At 41.9% G+C, this 16,365-nt stretch overlaps 1 protein-coding gene across 1 annotated transcript in view; it reads left to right on the plus strand.

Annotated features, from left to right (window-relative positions):
• The first annotated feature begins 2,051 nt into the window (after positions 1-2,051).
• Positions 2,052-16,365, plus strand: part of UTRN (utrophin) — a 449,245-nt gene continuing 434,931 nt past the window's right edge. Inside the window, exons 1-2 of the mRNA XM_090279943.1 lie at positions 2,052-2,215; positions 6,142-6,286. Of these exons, the coding sequence (XP_090136069.1) occupies positions 6,208-6,286 (79 nt within the window). The 5' untranslated portion in view covers positions 2,052-2,215; positions 6,142-6,207. The remainder of the gene's footprint in view (positions 2,216-6,141; positions 6,287-16,365) is intronic.

Raw genomic sequence — 16,365 nt, forward strand, 5'->3', positions numbered from 1 at the left:
TTTACTAACTCGTAAATTGTTAACTCTCAAATACTAAACCAGCAAGAGGCCAGAGCTTGGTCATCAATCACCCTTTCCTCTTTGTTTATACCAACTAGCACTTAGGTTGATTTTTTTCTTTCCCCTACCAAGCGTGATGATCAAGTAAAAGAATCACAGAAACACATGGGGAATGAAATATGTAAATAAGAAAAATGCAGACACAGAACAAACTCCTTTCTTCCCAGATATTTTTAACCAACCGCTCTGCATTGAGACAGGCTCTATAATAGATGGATGTTTGTGTGTGTGTACATTGGGAAAACAGGAAAATAAGGCCAGAGCAAACACTATCTGTTGGTATGAGGAAACATAAATTGAAATTTCAAGTTTGTCTTAGTATTAAAAATATTAAGAAAACTACGTACAATAAATATACCCGTGGAACTAGGGCCAAAAATCAGCAACGTCAGCAAACTGAGATGGGGTGAGTGGCGGAGCGAATGGAAATCTATCATAAACTGAATAAAGGGGATTGTGTTTGTGCGAGGCATCCCGGCTTCCGACTGCGGGAGCCGCGGGCGCGCGCAGCCCCAGGACGGCTAAGCGCAACACCGGCCGCCGCGGGCCAGGAGGGCGCGCAGGGCCAGCGCTGATTGACCGGGCGCACGGTCAGGTGACTCCCGGCGCCACGTTCCCGGAGACCAGCCTGCGGTGGCCGACTGGGCTGGGCCGGAGCCGGGACCGAACCGCGAGGCGAGAGGGGCTGATCTCCCGAAACAAAGTTGCTGGGCTGGTGGCGGCTGGGCGCGGGCTGAGACGAGGATCGGGAGCGCCGGAGCGGCGCGGGCCAGCGGACAGGACCTGGTCGGCCTCCACCTCCTCGGGAAAGCGGGCCCCTGGGTGCCTGGCCGTGAGCCCGTTCCCAAGGGGGCGCCTCGGAGCTGTCCTGCGCCCCACCCGTCCTCATCAGCCTCCAGTGCGGCGTTCCAACAAAGGGGCAGGCCCGCGGCGGGGAGCGGGAGGAGGAGGAGGAGGAGGAGGAGGAGCCGGAGGAGCGAGCCGCTCGCTCACGAAGTTGTGGAGTCGCCCTGCCTCGGAGGCGGAGAGCGGGCGGCCGCTGCCAGCCTCGGGCTTTCTCCCGCCGCGGGGCAAGGAGGAGCCTGCGGCTCCCGAAGTCGATTGGGGAATCACCATCGGGAGCGGTACCCCAGTTCTTTTGGGTCATTTCTGCAGACGGAAAACTCTCTAGTATTTGGCAAACTTGGTGCCTGCGCGCCTGTTTCAGGTTTGCACTTGGACTGTTTTGTTTTTGGCGGAACTATAGGGCAGGAAGATTGCACAAGGCAGAGGCATTTTTAATCGGGTGTCAAAACTCGTTTTTTCTTTCGGACCTCGTCTAGGTCTCTACATTTTATTTTTTTAAAAAAACGTTGCACCGCAGTATTCACGCTCGCACACCCCCCTCGCGATTACTGCGACCCAAACACATCCAGACGAGCCCTTGGCCGGCTAGGGACTCGGCGGCGGCTGGCTGGCGAGGCGGGCCCGCCGGTCCACGGGAGCAGGTAAGTCCGTGCATTGCGGAAGCGCCGCGCTGAGTAATGTGACCCCAGCCCCGGGGAAACGGGGCGTGGGCTGCGGGGAGGACGGACTTCTCTGCGGCTCTTGCGCCCAGGATCAGCGTCCAGAGCTCCTTCTCAAGACTGAGGCTAAGATGTAACCAACTTTTGCGTGCACTTTCCTTGGAACCTGAGTTCTGCTACCCCGCGGTGGGACAGAGAATGACAGAAACGTGGAAACAGGAGGCGGTCCTCGGGATCCGTGTAGCAGCGAAAGATCCGACAGGTTCGGGTGCCCCCTTGGCTCCGCAATCCTCCTGCCGGTCAGTGTGTGAGTCTCGAGCATCCGTCCCTTGCGCGGTGAGGGCTGCTGGGCCAGTGATCTCCAAGAGGGGACGTGGCTTCCCAAGAGGGCCTGTCACACTCGCCCCAGCCCAGGAAGGCGTGGCCCCGGAGGTGTCCGCTAGGAGAGGGTGGGGAAAGGGTGACTGTGGTCACCGGGCAGGGAAGCAGTTCCCAGCCGTTCGCCTGGCAGGAAACGTGTTCGACCTCCAGGCCGTTGCTGCTCCCGAGGGTGGGGCTTCAGAGAGGGGACGGGGCACCCAGTCTGTGCGTGGTCCGGTACAGTCGCCTCTTCTGGTTTTCCGGACTCTTGGCATCTCTTGTTGCAACTGGTAAGGTAATTCATGCCCACCTTTGGCCCCGGATCCAGGGCTCCGTTTGTCCAAGGCCACTTGCCAAGCCAACAAAGCACTAATTTTAGGCTCTGCAACTTTTAGGAGGCACTCTGTTAAAAGAGAATTTTCCGCCAAGGCCCGGAAAGGGACTTGTTCTAGGGAAGGAGAAAACGTGCCTGACCTCAGAGAGCCGGGGGACCCACAATTTATTTTACTTTAAACTGGAGAGCCTGGGATCTGACCTGGGTCTAACGGCTCCGCTTTCTGGGGTACGCCGGGAAGAGCTTCCTCTCTCCCAGCTATCAGGTCACCTGGGTCACCAGGACCTCGCGGGTCAGTTTCCTTTGCCGCTCTTGGGAGGGTCGGTGCAACTGTTGCCGCGGCCCCAGCGCACTCAGTTCGTGGGAGCCCTGAGCCCTCCGGTTGGGGCCGGAGTTCACGGCCTCTTGGACCCGCGACAGCAGCCGCATCCATTGCTTAGTGACTTGCACGGGCTTCAGGGAGCCTGGCTGGCCCATCCGGCTGGTTGCTGGTGGGCGTGGGGGACGCTCGCCGCGGATAGCGCTGCCGGCCAGGCCAGAGCTGGAGGAATGAGAAGCTCGAAGGTGCTTCAGCTTCCAGAGTTCCAGGCGGCGAGGGCCAAGGTTTACAAAGCCATTCAGCAACCCCCTTTACCCGTATTTATAGGACCGATGAGACTGCTCTTTAACTCTCCTTTGGGTGTTTACATATAATTCATTGCCCCTGTAAACAGTATTAATAACTGTAGTAGGAGCCTTCCCTTGGAGCTCTTCCGAGAGTGAATGGCAGTTCTTGGCACTGGGCGGTGTCTTTTACTATGTATCAAGCAGAGCGCTAAAGGGCTTGCTCCCTTGGCTTCCCTTTCAAGTATCCCTAGCTAGGGTTTTGGTCTCCATTGTAAATGAATGAATAGTTTTTGCCCAAGGAGCAACATCGCATTTCTATCAGAACGTACATCGTTGAATATATTTGCATTGTGTAATTCCATATTATTTTAAAATTAAAACTTTAGCTTTTCCTTTAAGGCCATCCCCCTGTCCTCTCACCCCAGATTGGTTTATTGCCACACAGTCATGGCTTCAGGTCCCATGACAGCCAGGATGCTCCAAAGAAAATGCCGGTGAGTGTACAGTTGAGTGTATTGGTTTCAGTGAGGAGATCTGACTAACCTTTGCAGAACATCCTTATCAGGGCACAGAAACATAGAGCAATGGTTACAATACATTGCGGTTTTCAAGGACTTAAAGCTTCTAAAGCAATGTCCCATTCATTTATTCTGTTTCTTAGCTAGCTGTGCGTGGAAGGTGGCCTTCCCTGGATTTCATAGACGTGAAAGGCATATTGTTAGTGATGTAACTGTCTCCTGGCAACCAATTATAAATCGCTGTTACATTTATCGATTTAGAAGAAGGTGTCTTTTTTGTCATATGTTACTCAACCTGGAGTCCCCTGCCATTCGTGGCAACAAGTGGCAGTTGGTAGCTCTCACAGTTTTTCCCTCCTTCCCACTGTTCCCTTGGCCTCTGGTCTCTCTGCTGTATCTTTGTAGTGTGTAAGGGATTTGGATGATCAGGAAGAGAACATTTGAGAAATTGTTTTAAGGAGAGTGGCAAAATAAGATACTGTATAATGTGGAAGGATTAATGTGCAAATGAAATCAAGTCCTATGTAGACAGTTTACTTTTTTATGGAGTGGGACAGGTCTTTGGGAAGCACTGAAGTGAAGACCTTTGGCTAAGACCAGTTATGGAGAGCATTAGAAAAGTCTCTCAGAGGGAATAGTTAGTTGCTTTCCAGTAAAAGAATTTTGTTGAGCAAACCTGATTTTCCATAATAAAATTTTATTTGCATTCCTCTGAACAAAGTTTTTGGTTTTCAATATAATAAAATATGCTAAAGAATTCAGCAAATCTTTTACAGGTATGTACCCTCAAAGGGGAACTTAATCACATAACAATCCCAAAAGTCTTGACAGTAGTAGAGCAATATAAAAAAATAAATAAAAGTTTTTTTATACTTATTCATTTTGGCAGACTGATGATCCACAATCCACATATTCCTTCCTACTGGGGAATAAATTGTTTCTACTGCTTTATCAGTCTACAACAGTTTTCATCTGCCTAAAACTCTTAAACACAAAACTTTTTTCTAAGGTAATTTTGACCTCTTTATTAATGTAACACATCCTTTTCGACTGATTGGGATAAAAATATAATAATTGTTATATATCGTACGTATTTATATTATAAAATGATATATGGTGTTTCCTTGAATATTATATATCATAAAACAATAATAAAATACTGAATGTATTACATAAATGTAAAAGATGAATTATATTATAAAATAATACCATGTTATGTGTCTTTGAATTAAAATTAAAATTAAAGAATCGAGTGGTCCAATCCTAGCTAGCAGTAAACTCTGGTTTTGATATATGTTGTAAATTAAGGTCCATTAGTCACAGATTAATATTTGGTTGTGTTGACTGTTATATTCCCAATTAAATGATTTATTTATTTAATTGGCATTTGGGATCTGCTACCGGGACTCTTAGGATAGAGCCACATTGCTGATTGAATTCTGATTCTGTAGGGATTTGGGGGCAGGATGTTCCTGAAAGTATTAGGGCAGAGCAGTACCCTGCCATTCTTAAAGAAAAGGCGGGATTACAGGATGGAATCCCTGATACTTTAAATTCTAAAGATGCTTCCAACAGTTGATTACTAAACATTAAAATTATTTTGTTGAGTGATATCTATACTCAGCAGAATTAATATGATGTACCTTCTCAAGTAGAATCTGTATCAATGATATGACATTTAAATATTCCGATTTATCTCTAATTCAGACCATTCCTGAAGTCAGATCTGTATATCTAACTGCTTTTTGTCATTTCCATTTATGTATTTCAGAGGCACCTCAAACTCAGCAAATACAAACTACATTAATTATTTCTTCCTTCAGCATCTTATCCTCAGGAGCTCTCCGCTCAGTGAGTGACTTGCCCTCTGCTCAGTTGCCCAAGACAGAACTGGGCAATCATGTTGTACCTTAGTATCCTGAACCTCTCACATCCCACCATTTCCCAAACCCCATGTACCTTCTTTATTTAATATCTAAATATCCCACATATCCACCCATTTCCTTCCATCTACCCATAGTCATTTCCTGCCTAGGTACTATTACACTAGAAAGAGTGGAAGACTATAAACACCCATCTGCTTTTTAACTACATTCCTCACTTACCATTTTCCAATATTTGTTTCATATGTCTCTCTTTCTCTCTTTGTATGAGTGTGTATAGCTGTGTACATATATACATACCCAGTATAGATAGACATACATAGATATATGCTACTCCACTTGAACTTAAGTTGACGATATTATCACACTTCATTGCTAAATATTTTATCACATGTCTTCTACAATCAAAGACAGTTCCTTGCATAAGGACAAAACCATTAACCAATATCAAAGACATTTAATATTGATACATTAATATTGTCTAATATACAGCCCAAATTCAGATTTTTCACATTATCCTAGAATATGTTTTTTGAAAAATCCTGAATTCACTCAGAGATTACCAAATTCTCATTCTTGAAAACTTGGCTCAAATGTCACTTCAGAAAGCCTTCTCTCATTGCCTAGGGCAAGTTACATTCCTCCGCTCGATGATGACGCTACTCTGTGCTTCTCCTCTGTATGTTTGTAGCATATCAGAAATAATTCATAGTTCCATACGTACTGAATTGCTTAGTGTCTGTAACTCTTTGATAGTCATATTCCCGTTGCCTGAAGCAGTGCTTTACTGTATATAACTGTGTATGACTATCTGTATTAAATAAAATATGTATCTATGTATTTTTTTCAAGTAAATACTTTGTTTTTCTCTTTAGGTATTGATGTCTTAAAAAAAAAGAGGACTTAATCAAGTGTTTGGATCTTATTGAAACTCAGCAAAGATGGCCAAGTATGGAGACCACGAGGCCAGTCCTGATGATGGGCAGAATGAATTCAGTGACATCATTAAGTCCAGATCTGGTAGGTAATGGAAGCCTAAGAAAATGATGGATTTCTATACATAAACTTCTTAGAAGACATAGGTTTTTTGGCTTGTATTGCACTGTACTTATGAGACAAAGTTTTTGTGAGAAAGAATTCTGACAAAAGGAATATTGTAAAGGATGACCTAATGTCTCTGAATGTCCTATCATAATTTCTCAACCCAGTTGGATCTCATTGTATGTTGACTGGCATTGCTTGGTGGCACTGTGACCTGTGTTCATTTATCAGACTAACCCCTTTAAACACAAAAGTATCGCTGAGCTTTTTTTCCCCTTTTCAGACTATTTTATGAAGTCGAAGGGATTAAAAATAGGAAGCACTGTTGTTTCTGGCAGGATGGACCGTCTAAAGTTTTGCTTCGACTACCATAGTTCTAATCCCAATTTCTTTTGGTGGCCAGAGTTAGGCCAACAGGTCTCCTACCTTTTGCTTTCATTTTAGAAACTTCTTATGAATCTTCTTAAGGTACAGTTTTCACCTAGGTAATCTAGTAAACTAGACTAAGACAGATGGATGGTTTTCAGATGAACATTTACATTGGAGTGCTAAGATAACATTCCCTTCCCCAAGTCTTATTGTATACTTGAGTGCTTTTCTACTCTTGTTGTTCAAATGAATGAACTGGGGAGTTTTGTTAAAAAATGCAGATGCACTGGCTCCTCTCCAGACCCACTGAATAAAAATTTTTGTATTTTTAAAAAAACTTTAAATATGAGTTTGAGACAGGCTCTAAGAGGAGATATTTTTGAGCAGGCTGGGCTTTTCTGAGCTTTGAAAATTACACAGAACTCCACCCTGGGTGTGAACACTATACTTAAGTAACTTTGAGAGTTACCCTTAGGTATAAAATTACAACCAGTGTCACTTTAAAATTAAAAAAAAAAAAAAAAGAAACATTATGTTAGGAGCTTATTTCTTATTATATGGGACTGTGGAAATATGCACTGAAAATGAGCTCTAAATTAATAGACATACATATTTAAGACACACATTTCTTTTTATGATACTGGTATTGGTTGATTGATAAAGAGGGAGAGAAACATCGATTGGCTGCCTCTTGCACACTCCTAACTGGGGACCGGGTCCGCAGCCCAGGCATGTGCCCTAACCAAGAATTGAACTGGCGACCTTTCGGTTCGCAGTCTGCGCTCAATCCACTGAGCCGCACCAGCCAGGGCTAAAATCCTTTTTGTTTTTAGTGTTTTAATAATATAAAGTACTATGTAGATATAAGGGATTAGTACTGTCTTTTATTAAGAGTATAAAATGTATATCCAGAACTATGTAAATGTAACAAACAGGAAAATGAAAGTGAGACAATTTCACATATCCATGCTGGTCATGTTCTATAAATTGTGAGGAGGTAGAGTTGTAAATAGTCTTCTGACTCAACCTCTGTTATAGTAAGACCTTTGATATTTATAACTATGTACTTTAACCATGTCCATAAAATATTTATATAAGTTTAAAAATACTAAGCATATATGATGAGTGCACATACCTTCCCAACTATTCTTTAAATAAAAAATTATCATCTGAAAAGAAAATTCTTATACATTATTGTGGGAAAGTTGGACAGAAATTATCACATGTTTTTAACCTCTGTATATCCATTGACCTATTCACTCTGTTTTCAGAGTTATTTCCTAGAACACACAGAAATGTATAAGCAAGAAGTTGATCACAGCGTTTTTATAATAGAAAAATTGGAAACACCATAAAAATCCAATATTGAGGACTGGTTAAGTCATAATTTCCCCAAGTAATTTGAAAGGAGCACAAGTTCTAATGTGTAATTTAAGAAGAATGTCATGTACAAGTAATTTTAGGAAATACTTGTGAACTTTCTCTGTTCATTAAGTGTAGGGCATCTGAACAGATCATGTAGAATCTCAGTGGAGTTAATTAAATTAGGGGATGTTCATAAAGTAGAGGATTACACATTCATAAAAATGTTACTGATATGTATTGTATATAAGCATAGAAATATGTTCTTGACATTAAGTATATATGTGCCATATGAATTTAGTTATGTGAAAATTATCTTTTAAAACAATCTAGCAGATTGTACACTAAAATGTTAATAGTGGTTATTTTGGCATTTGGGGATTATTATTTTTCTCTTTTTTGCTCATATGTATTTTCCAAAGTTCTTCAATGAACCTGTGATACTTAGTTGTTATTTTTAAGAACTCTCAAATTGCATAGAGTGTTTCAATGCCAAGGCTATGACTGTTACATTTTTTTTTCTTGGTGGCACCTACTTCAAAACACACTGAAAAGTTAGCTGTTGCATAGCTGAGATATGAATCACATTCTTTTGGCTGGATTATGTTGCAAAAGCTGGTAGATAAATTTGGATTTGAATGGGCCTGTTAGTACCATTTCTGCTTTCTGGAAGACACAGTTTTGCTTCTTTTAAGGTAAATATTAGTATCCAGTGGTGATGTCTTTTGGTATGCCGAAATGTACAGATTGGAAAGGGTTTTTTTTTTTAAGTTCAGATTAAGGAATCATCTACATATAATGCATATTTTTAAAGATCCTTCTTGGACATGTTCTATGCCTAACTTGTTGCTTTTTCATTACTTTAAATAAATGTTTTCCTATAGGAGCATTTTGATTCTGAACTGCTCTTCTAGGTTTCTTTCCTTTGGGGATTGGATATAGGGGAGGGAGCAAACATTAGGGTTGGGAAAAAAACTAATATTGAGGGTAAATTGATTAATTTAATCTCTTGATTTATGAAGATTTTCTCCTTTTCCCGGCTCCCCAAATTCTTGAGTTTGGAAGGCTAAAAGCCTGACATAATAAAAATATTTGTGCATTTTACATTAAGTGACTGGGATTATTTGTACTGCCCTCATTCAGTATTACTATACGAAGTTTTATATTTTTTATGTGATTTCCCCCTTCTAAACAGAAATATGAAATTATCAAGTGTAGGTGATGAAATAGTTTCATGGATATATAATGCTATACATTTCTTTATGGTTGTAGTATATTTACCTTGGTTTGAGTGAACTTTAGAAAAGAACTTGAAAGAATATGAACTTTGATGATTAAAAACTTGGGATGGGGTAAAAGAGACCTTTCTTTCCCTAACTTAAAGACACCTAAGTGAGTTCATCATCAGTGACTGCATCTTTTCAGTCTAAATTAGTGGGCTTCAGAAAGCTTAACAAGTTAGTAAATATTTTGAAAGAGTAGGCCAAGATATAGAGATGTTTGTTTGTTTGTTTTTTAAAGGGAAACATACTGCCAGTGGTGTCTGTGATGTGTGCATTTCTGCTTGGGATATTTTGAACAGGAAATAATAAAATGGTTTGGGAGGCATATGAATTCAAAGAATATGCTCATTGCTACTTCATTCTGTTAATAGCTAACACATGTTAAAGCTGGTAATACAGAACAAGTCATCGTTTTCTGTTGTTCTCAGTTCTGTCCTGGTAAGTTTTAATCTAGAGCTCCGTCACGAGGGTAGATCTTAGGGCTAACGACGGTCTATCAACTGGCTGTGTGTGTGGATTTTGACAGTCTGGAGATGAGAGTCATGGGCTCTCAGACTGGAAAGGGCCATTTGTTGAATGAATTAGGGAAGTGCCACATAGTTGTGTGATTCAACAGGTTCTTTAAAGTACCTCTGATAGGAAGCCTGAAGTGTAACAACAATTTTATTGTTTCACCTTTCTCTTCTTGTCTAATTCTGGGATGTAATTGCTGAGGAACTTTTAGAGGCCACATAACCCAGCCATGCCTCTCAGGTGGTTTCTGGCCTCTGCTTGCCTGCCTACAATGGTGGGATCTCACTGGTGATGATGATGAGGATGATAATTATAGCACTTCACATTTATTGAGCACAGACTGCATGCAAATGTGGTGCCAAGAGTTTCATCCTCACAACTACTGTTTTACAGATGTCAGATGTGAGCCGCATAGAAGTAATTGACCACACTGGCCTGCCTTCTGGTTCTTCAAAGACCCAACTGTGCCTGTCTCAGGGCCTTTGCACACCCCTTTTACACATTTGTCTGATGGACTCCTTGTTATTATTTAGATTTAGACTTAAATGCCATCGCTGAGAGATCTTCCCAGACAGATCTTTAGAAAGTAGATTTCCCAGTTGCTTTTGACTGCATCATTATATTTAAGTTCCCTCTGCATTCTTACTGCTATCTGGCATTTTTCTTGTTTTTTGTGTCTATTAATGTCTGCCCACTAGAATTTAATTCCAGAGGTGCAGGGACCAATACATCCCTGAGACTAAGCCCACTGCCTAACTCAGAGCAGGTGAGCAATGATGTTTATTCAATGAAAAAGGCTTACAGAGCTAGGGAGTGACAGAGCTGGGATTAGAACTCAGGTGGTCTGACTCCAGAAACCCTGCATTTGACCTCTACATAGTGCCAGGTCTCCTAATTTACAAGGTAGTTTGTTCTGTTGTTTCTGGATGATTCTTCTTCATTTTGTGCCTAAATCTATTGCTTACAAATTTTCACAATATAAATTGTACGTATACACGCCTCTGCCTTGTCCTTTATGGCTACCGGGGTTGGGACCCCAGCTGTGAGGCAGAGCTTTCCTGGGACCCCATTGGCATCACAGCCCTGACAAGGGAGGGTCAAACCGTAGGAGGCGCGACTGCTGCTCCCAGGCCTGCCCTGGCCTGCCCTGGCTCTGGTCTTTGTCACTCTCTGTCAAGAGCTAGCAAAGGGGAAAATACCAGAGGACAGGCAGTCCTCTGGGTGGAAGGTAGAGAAATGGATAATCTGTTTCTGACGTGAATTCCCTTTTCTCTTTTCTTCTGACTGTTGCTCAAGGCTTTTCACTGGCTCGTGAAAAAAGGTAGTGGATTTCAGATGCACTGCGATTTGGCAAAGTTTGAGTCCTGGTCTGATGCCCAGATGGGTATCTGTGGATGAAAAGAGTTGGTAAGAGGTGGGGGATGGGGAGGGAAGAAAAGAGAGGCCAGTGAAGTAAAAATAAAATGAATTATTTAAGATGGAATATTAGACCTGGTTGCATTTACAGCGAGCCTTTGAAAAAGGTGCTATATTTGCAACAAAGTAAGCTTGCGTAGCAAGATTCAGTTTTATGAAAATTATGAGGAAGATTACCTATTTATCTTCCAGAATTTGATGAAGGACAGTAGTTAATTTGTATTTAGGGAGTCTTTGGGAATTTTTCTAAGAACTGAAGGGGCTGTAAAAAATAGCTAGTATTTTTTTTTTTTTTCTCCTTTCCCTGAAGCTTTACATGGCTGGAATACCTGTGCTCTGAAGGAAGGTCTTTGAACAGTTTTGGTTTTTTCCATGAGCCCTGGGGATTTGTGGTGAGGGACAAGTAACCCTGATGGAAATTTAACTCTGATGGAGTTGAGCCGCTCTTCTTGCAATGCCTGTAAAATCTCTGTGTTTGCTCATTAGGCTGAAATAGTGCAATCGTAGACAAGGTTTCTATATTAATGTGATTCTCCCGACTTGTTACTATGGTTGTGAAAGCTTCGTAGGTGATCCATTCATGATCAGAAAATGTGAATTGCTGAGAAAGTTCTAGGCAGTGGAAGTACCTTAATTATATAGACAGAATGGAAAACTCAATTTTGTTGAACCTCATTTAAGGCCAGAAGTTTGAAGTAGGTGCTGATATGATCGTTTTCAGGAAATGAGGGAACATGGAAGGTCATTGAAGCAGTTGTAAATAATAGTTAAAAGTTAATCGTGAAAGGATACTCAGGTGGTTGCAGATGGAATGGCTAGAATTTCCCCCCCCTTAAGTTGTGCATGGAGGCAGATGTATTTGCTATATTGTTATTTTTGTATGTTAACTGTATGATAATAAATACACTCGGTTCAGTATTTAGAATTTGAGTCGGTGTGAGTTTTTAAATATATATGTATTTACTCTCAAAATGATGGCTTGTGAACAGAGCAATCTGCGCCAGCGCTTTCACTTTTGCTTCTCCGGCCTGGGATGTACGCGTCAGCTGTAGGAGGCTCCCATGTCGCCGTTGCATAACCAAATACCTGAGGTTTATTTACCTCCCATGGGGCTTCACTGTCAGAAGCGTGTGCTCCTGGCCTCGTTCAAAGGGAAACTGTGTGTGTGTGCTTGTTTGTCAGCTAACTTTAAGGTTTGGGGTGGTACAGCCTCACATCAGTTTTGAGAATTCACTTCCTTTAAAAAAATAAAAAAATCCATTCTGTTTATCACAACCATGAACTCAAAGTGTCAAGTATGGCAATAACATTTCATAGATGAATATTTTCAAATGAACTTTTTTTGGTGGGTAGGTGGCCAGCTAGTTGTTATGATTTCTGTCTAGTTCAATAATTTTTGCATTTAATTATGAATCAAAATATTTTTGAAATGGCAGAATAAAACACATAATCCCATTTTTGATGTAGTGGGGGAACCCAATTAAAATATTACTTATGTCTCTAATGTGGTACAAGTTTGCAGTCAATACAGGTAGTGTAATTGAAAAAGTATTATCACTTGATATTCCACCAAAAACTTTTTACTACATTGTATTTTGTAGCCATAAGAAAATATCTGAGTCCATTTGATGATCAGAACCACAGAATAAACTGAGAAAACCTCTCTGTGGACCTTTGAAGTAAGAAACTTCAAGGCATTATTGCTTTAACGAAATACCTTTGCCTCATAAACAACCCTGCCCTGTTTTTCCACTGTTACTAAATAAAATTTAGAAAAAAGAAAAGTATTATCTGTTTAGCTCTTCTCTAATTCCATAATGTTAACACTTGCGAATTTCTTCTGTTTTCTCATTAAGATCTTTGTGTGATCTTTATGCGAAGAGACTGTGTGTGTGTGGCAAGGGGGGCATAGCATTTTGAGGTTGATACTAATTGGTTGGTTCCCTCGCTCCTGATAGGTGCCGTGTGAATCATGTCAACATTAATTCAGTAATTACATAGATGCGTGCATATGCTTTTATTTTGAAAGTCAGGCTTTGGACTCATTCCACTAACCCAGGCGGCATGTCACAACCACCCTTTGGGATTCCAATTCAGTCATGTGAGCAGGGTCCCGGCATCTGGAGTTTTAACAAGCTCCATGGGTTATTCTGTTTGGTGCCATTGATTTATGGACAAAGGAGGCAGGTTTAAGACTCTCCCGGAACAAGCGAGAAAGTGGTCTGCGCAACTCAGGGGAGCAAGGAGAGCTCTAGTCAAATGTTGAAGATTCTTTCGACTTGTAAACACTTCCCTTTATACAATTTCAGAAGGTCACAGATATCTTGGTATTGGACAGTTTTTTCTTTCGTATTTTGAAGAGTTCAGGTTGTTTGGAGCAAAGGTAAAGGGGGGAAAGTGGGTCAGGAGAGTGAAGACATGTGTTGGTGCTTTTCTTATTCTGGCCCCGTGACCCAGAAGCTCAAACCAATCAATACCCGGCACTGAAATGTTTCTTCATCGAGTTCCTGTGCACGATGCCTTGCTTTGTTTTCTGTGCTTGGCTGTTCTTTGCATCCCCACTTCCCTCCACACCCAATGCCCCTCTCCCCGTTTTGAAGCCTCCTTCCTTTAAACTGCAGAATAAATGCCACGAAGCACCAAGGGAGAATCCATCTCTCCCTCCTGTACACTCTGTTTCTGCTTCCATTTTTGGCTCTCCTTGCTTGTGCACAAGCACACGTATGCTTTCCTAGTTTACCTTTCTGATGCGGGCCGGTAGCTTAGTCTCCGCAATCAGTAAGTGCTCTACAAAGGCTTCCTGTGTATTTACGTGATTAAAAAAATCAGACTTGCTTCTTCTATACATACCACATTCACTCAGCAAATGGTTGCTGTTCAGTCCTGTTGCTAGATGATTGGTTCAACGTGGGAAAGACGCGTGTCTATTACTGAGGTACTTTCAGGTACCTGGAGAAGAGAGGCATAAATAGACATCCCTGTACAAAACAGCAGTGTGCTGTACCCAAGGCCGTGGAACGTGGAAGGAGGAAGGACAGGTTCTTGCCTTGACGGGATTGAGGGGACTGGTAAGAGAGGGCCCTAAGAGTAGGGAATTGGAGGAGTGCCTTGAAGGACTCAGGAGACAGCCCTGTGGACAGAGGAGGAGGGGCATTCCAGGCGAAGAACACTGCCTTCTGAGTCTGCGGCTGGGACTTCGCAGATGAGTGGCGAGGTTGGGGCCAGATTTTGAAAACTTTTGAAGCAAGCTAAGAGGTGTGATCTTTTCTCTATCGGGAGTCACTACAGGATTCGAAGTTGGTTAATGACTGGCTCACGACTGTGTTTCAGAAAGATAACTTGGCTGGCAGTAGGGAAGATAAATTTCGAAGGGAGTCGAGTTGGAGGGAGGCAGGGAGCAGGTAAGAGTTGAGGTTAGAGATGATGGGAGCTTGGGCCCGAGTGGCACAGGGGGAGAAGGAGCTGGGGAAAGGCTGTGAATGGTGGGGAGCGCTTAGTCACAACGCACCTAAAACCTCGCTGTACACTTCACCTTCATGGGATTTGTTCTACAGATTTTAATCAGATGTATCGTTTTTCAAGTCATATTCAGGTTCTCAGCACTTTCAGTTATTAGCTCTTCCTCCAGAAATAACTGGACTCATTTTTTAACATTTTAAAGGTAGTTTTAGTTCTTAGCGATGTTGACTACTGCTACTTTCCTTACATCGCCTCTTGGTCAGTTTATTTAGGATAATTGAAATTGAATTAAGTTCCAATAGCATTTGTATTTATATTTATTCTGAAAAAGGTTTATGCTTCAGAAAAAGTAGATTAGTTAAAATGAGAGAAAAAAATAAAGTTTTTTCATGTTCAGTAAAATATAAAAGTTCTTTGAAAAGGTAGCAAAGAAAGGTAATATTCTCGTCTTACAGTGAAGATAATAGTCTTGGGCAGGTAGAAGAAAATCCAGGTGCAAACAGAGCCTGAAAGCTATTTCAGAGGGAATAGAATGTCTGACGTGATGCTGTGAATATAATGTCATCATATATTTCTGATTTCAGCTTCAGATGGAATGAGAAAATGCAGATTAAAGATAAATTAAGAGCAGATGTTGAGAAATACCTCCTCATTTAGAGAATAGTTAAGTGGTGGAAAGGTCATTGGAGTTCAGTCAATAAAGCTGGGAGGCTAAGAAATCATAATGATTCAGGTACCAGATGCTTTTCATGACATGAGACTGTCCTGTGGAGGTTTGGGGACTAGAAGAAAGAAGAGGCTGCCACTGTTTTTCTTTTTAAGTTCTAGCTTTGAAACCTGTGTATCCAGTAGGCTAACTTTAAATGCTAGGATAGAAGCCAAGCAGTTCAGAATGGTGGATGTAGCTTTCTTTAAGATTCAGCTCTGTCTTAAGCAGTGGAAGTAATTAGGGAAGGATTTCATTTGTCTGTATCTGTTTCTATGTCTGTTTATTTCTCTGTATCTATCTCTTTGTCTGTCTGCCTATCTGTCTGTCTGTCTTTCTATCTACCTACCTGCCTATCTTCCTACCTAGCAAGTCTTATTTGTAGAAGACATTTTGTGTGGCATTTTGTTAACCTTGCTCCTAACGTGTGTCATGCCCTGGGATGAGCACAGGGTGACTAAGGCACAGTTCCAGTTGTCAGTTGTCTTTCCTCTCAAGAGGGCAGTTCTGCAAGTTTTTAAGTAAACAAACACATTGTTACACATTTTTAAAAGGAAAACAGCACAGGACGCTGTGTGAGCTCTTGGAAGAGGTAGCTGACGTCCAGTGGTTCTCAGGAAAGGCATCTTTGAAGAATGGATATGCACTACAATATCTGAAGAGTGGATAAAAGTTAGAGCGAGGGTGGCGAGGTGGAAGGGGAGGGCCGTTAAGATGGAGGGAATCAGGGGTGTGCCAGAAGTTTGGAGGTGAGGACTGTGAGTCCGTGCGGCTGAAGAGGAGTATGTGAAGGAAAGATTAAGGCTGGAAAGTTAAGCTTAGACCATTTAAGGAAGAGTGCAGTAAGCCACAGCTAGGAGATTCGATGGTACCCCAAGGGGAGCTCTGAGAGGGTTTTTAAAAACACTTCAAATGGTGAAGTTAATATTATTAAAAAATAATGAAGTAGT

The sequence above is a fragment of the Furipterus horrens genome, unplaced genomic scaffold (genome assembly GCF_987537825.1).
Source record: "Furipterus horrens unplaced genomic scaffold, mFurHor1.1.pri manual_scaffold_6, whole genome shotgun sequence".
Taxonomy (NCBI): Eukaryota; Metazoa; Chordata; class Mammalia; order Chiroptera; family Furipteridae; genus Furipterus; species Furipterus horrens.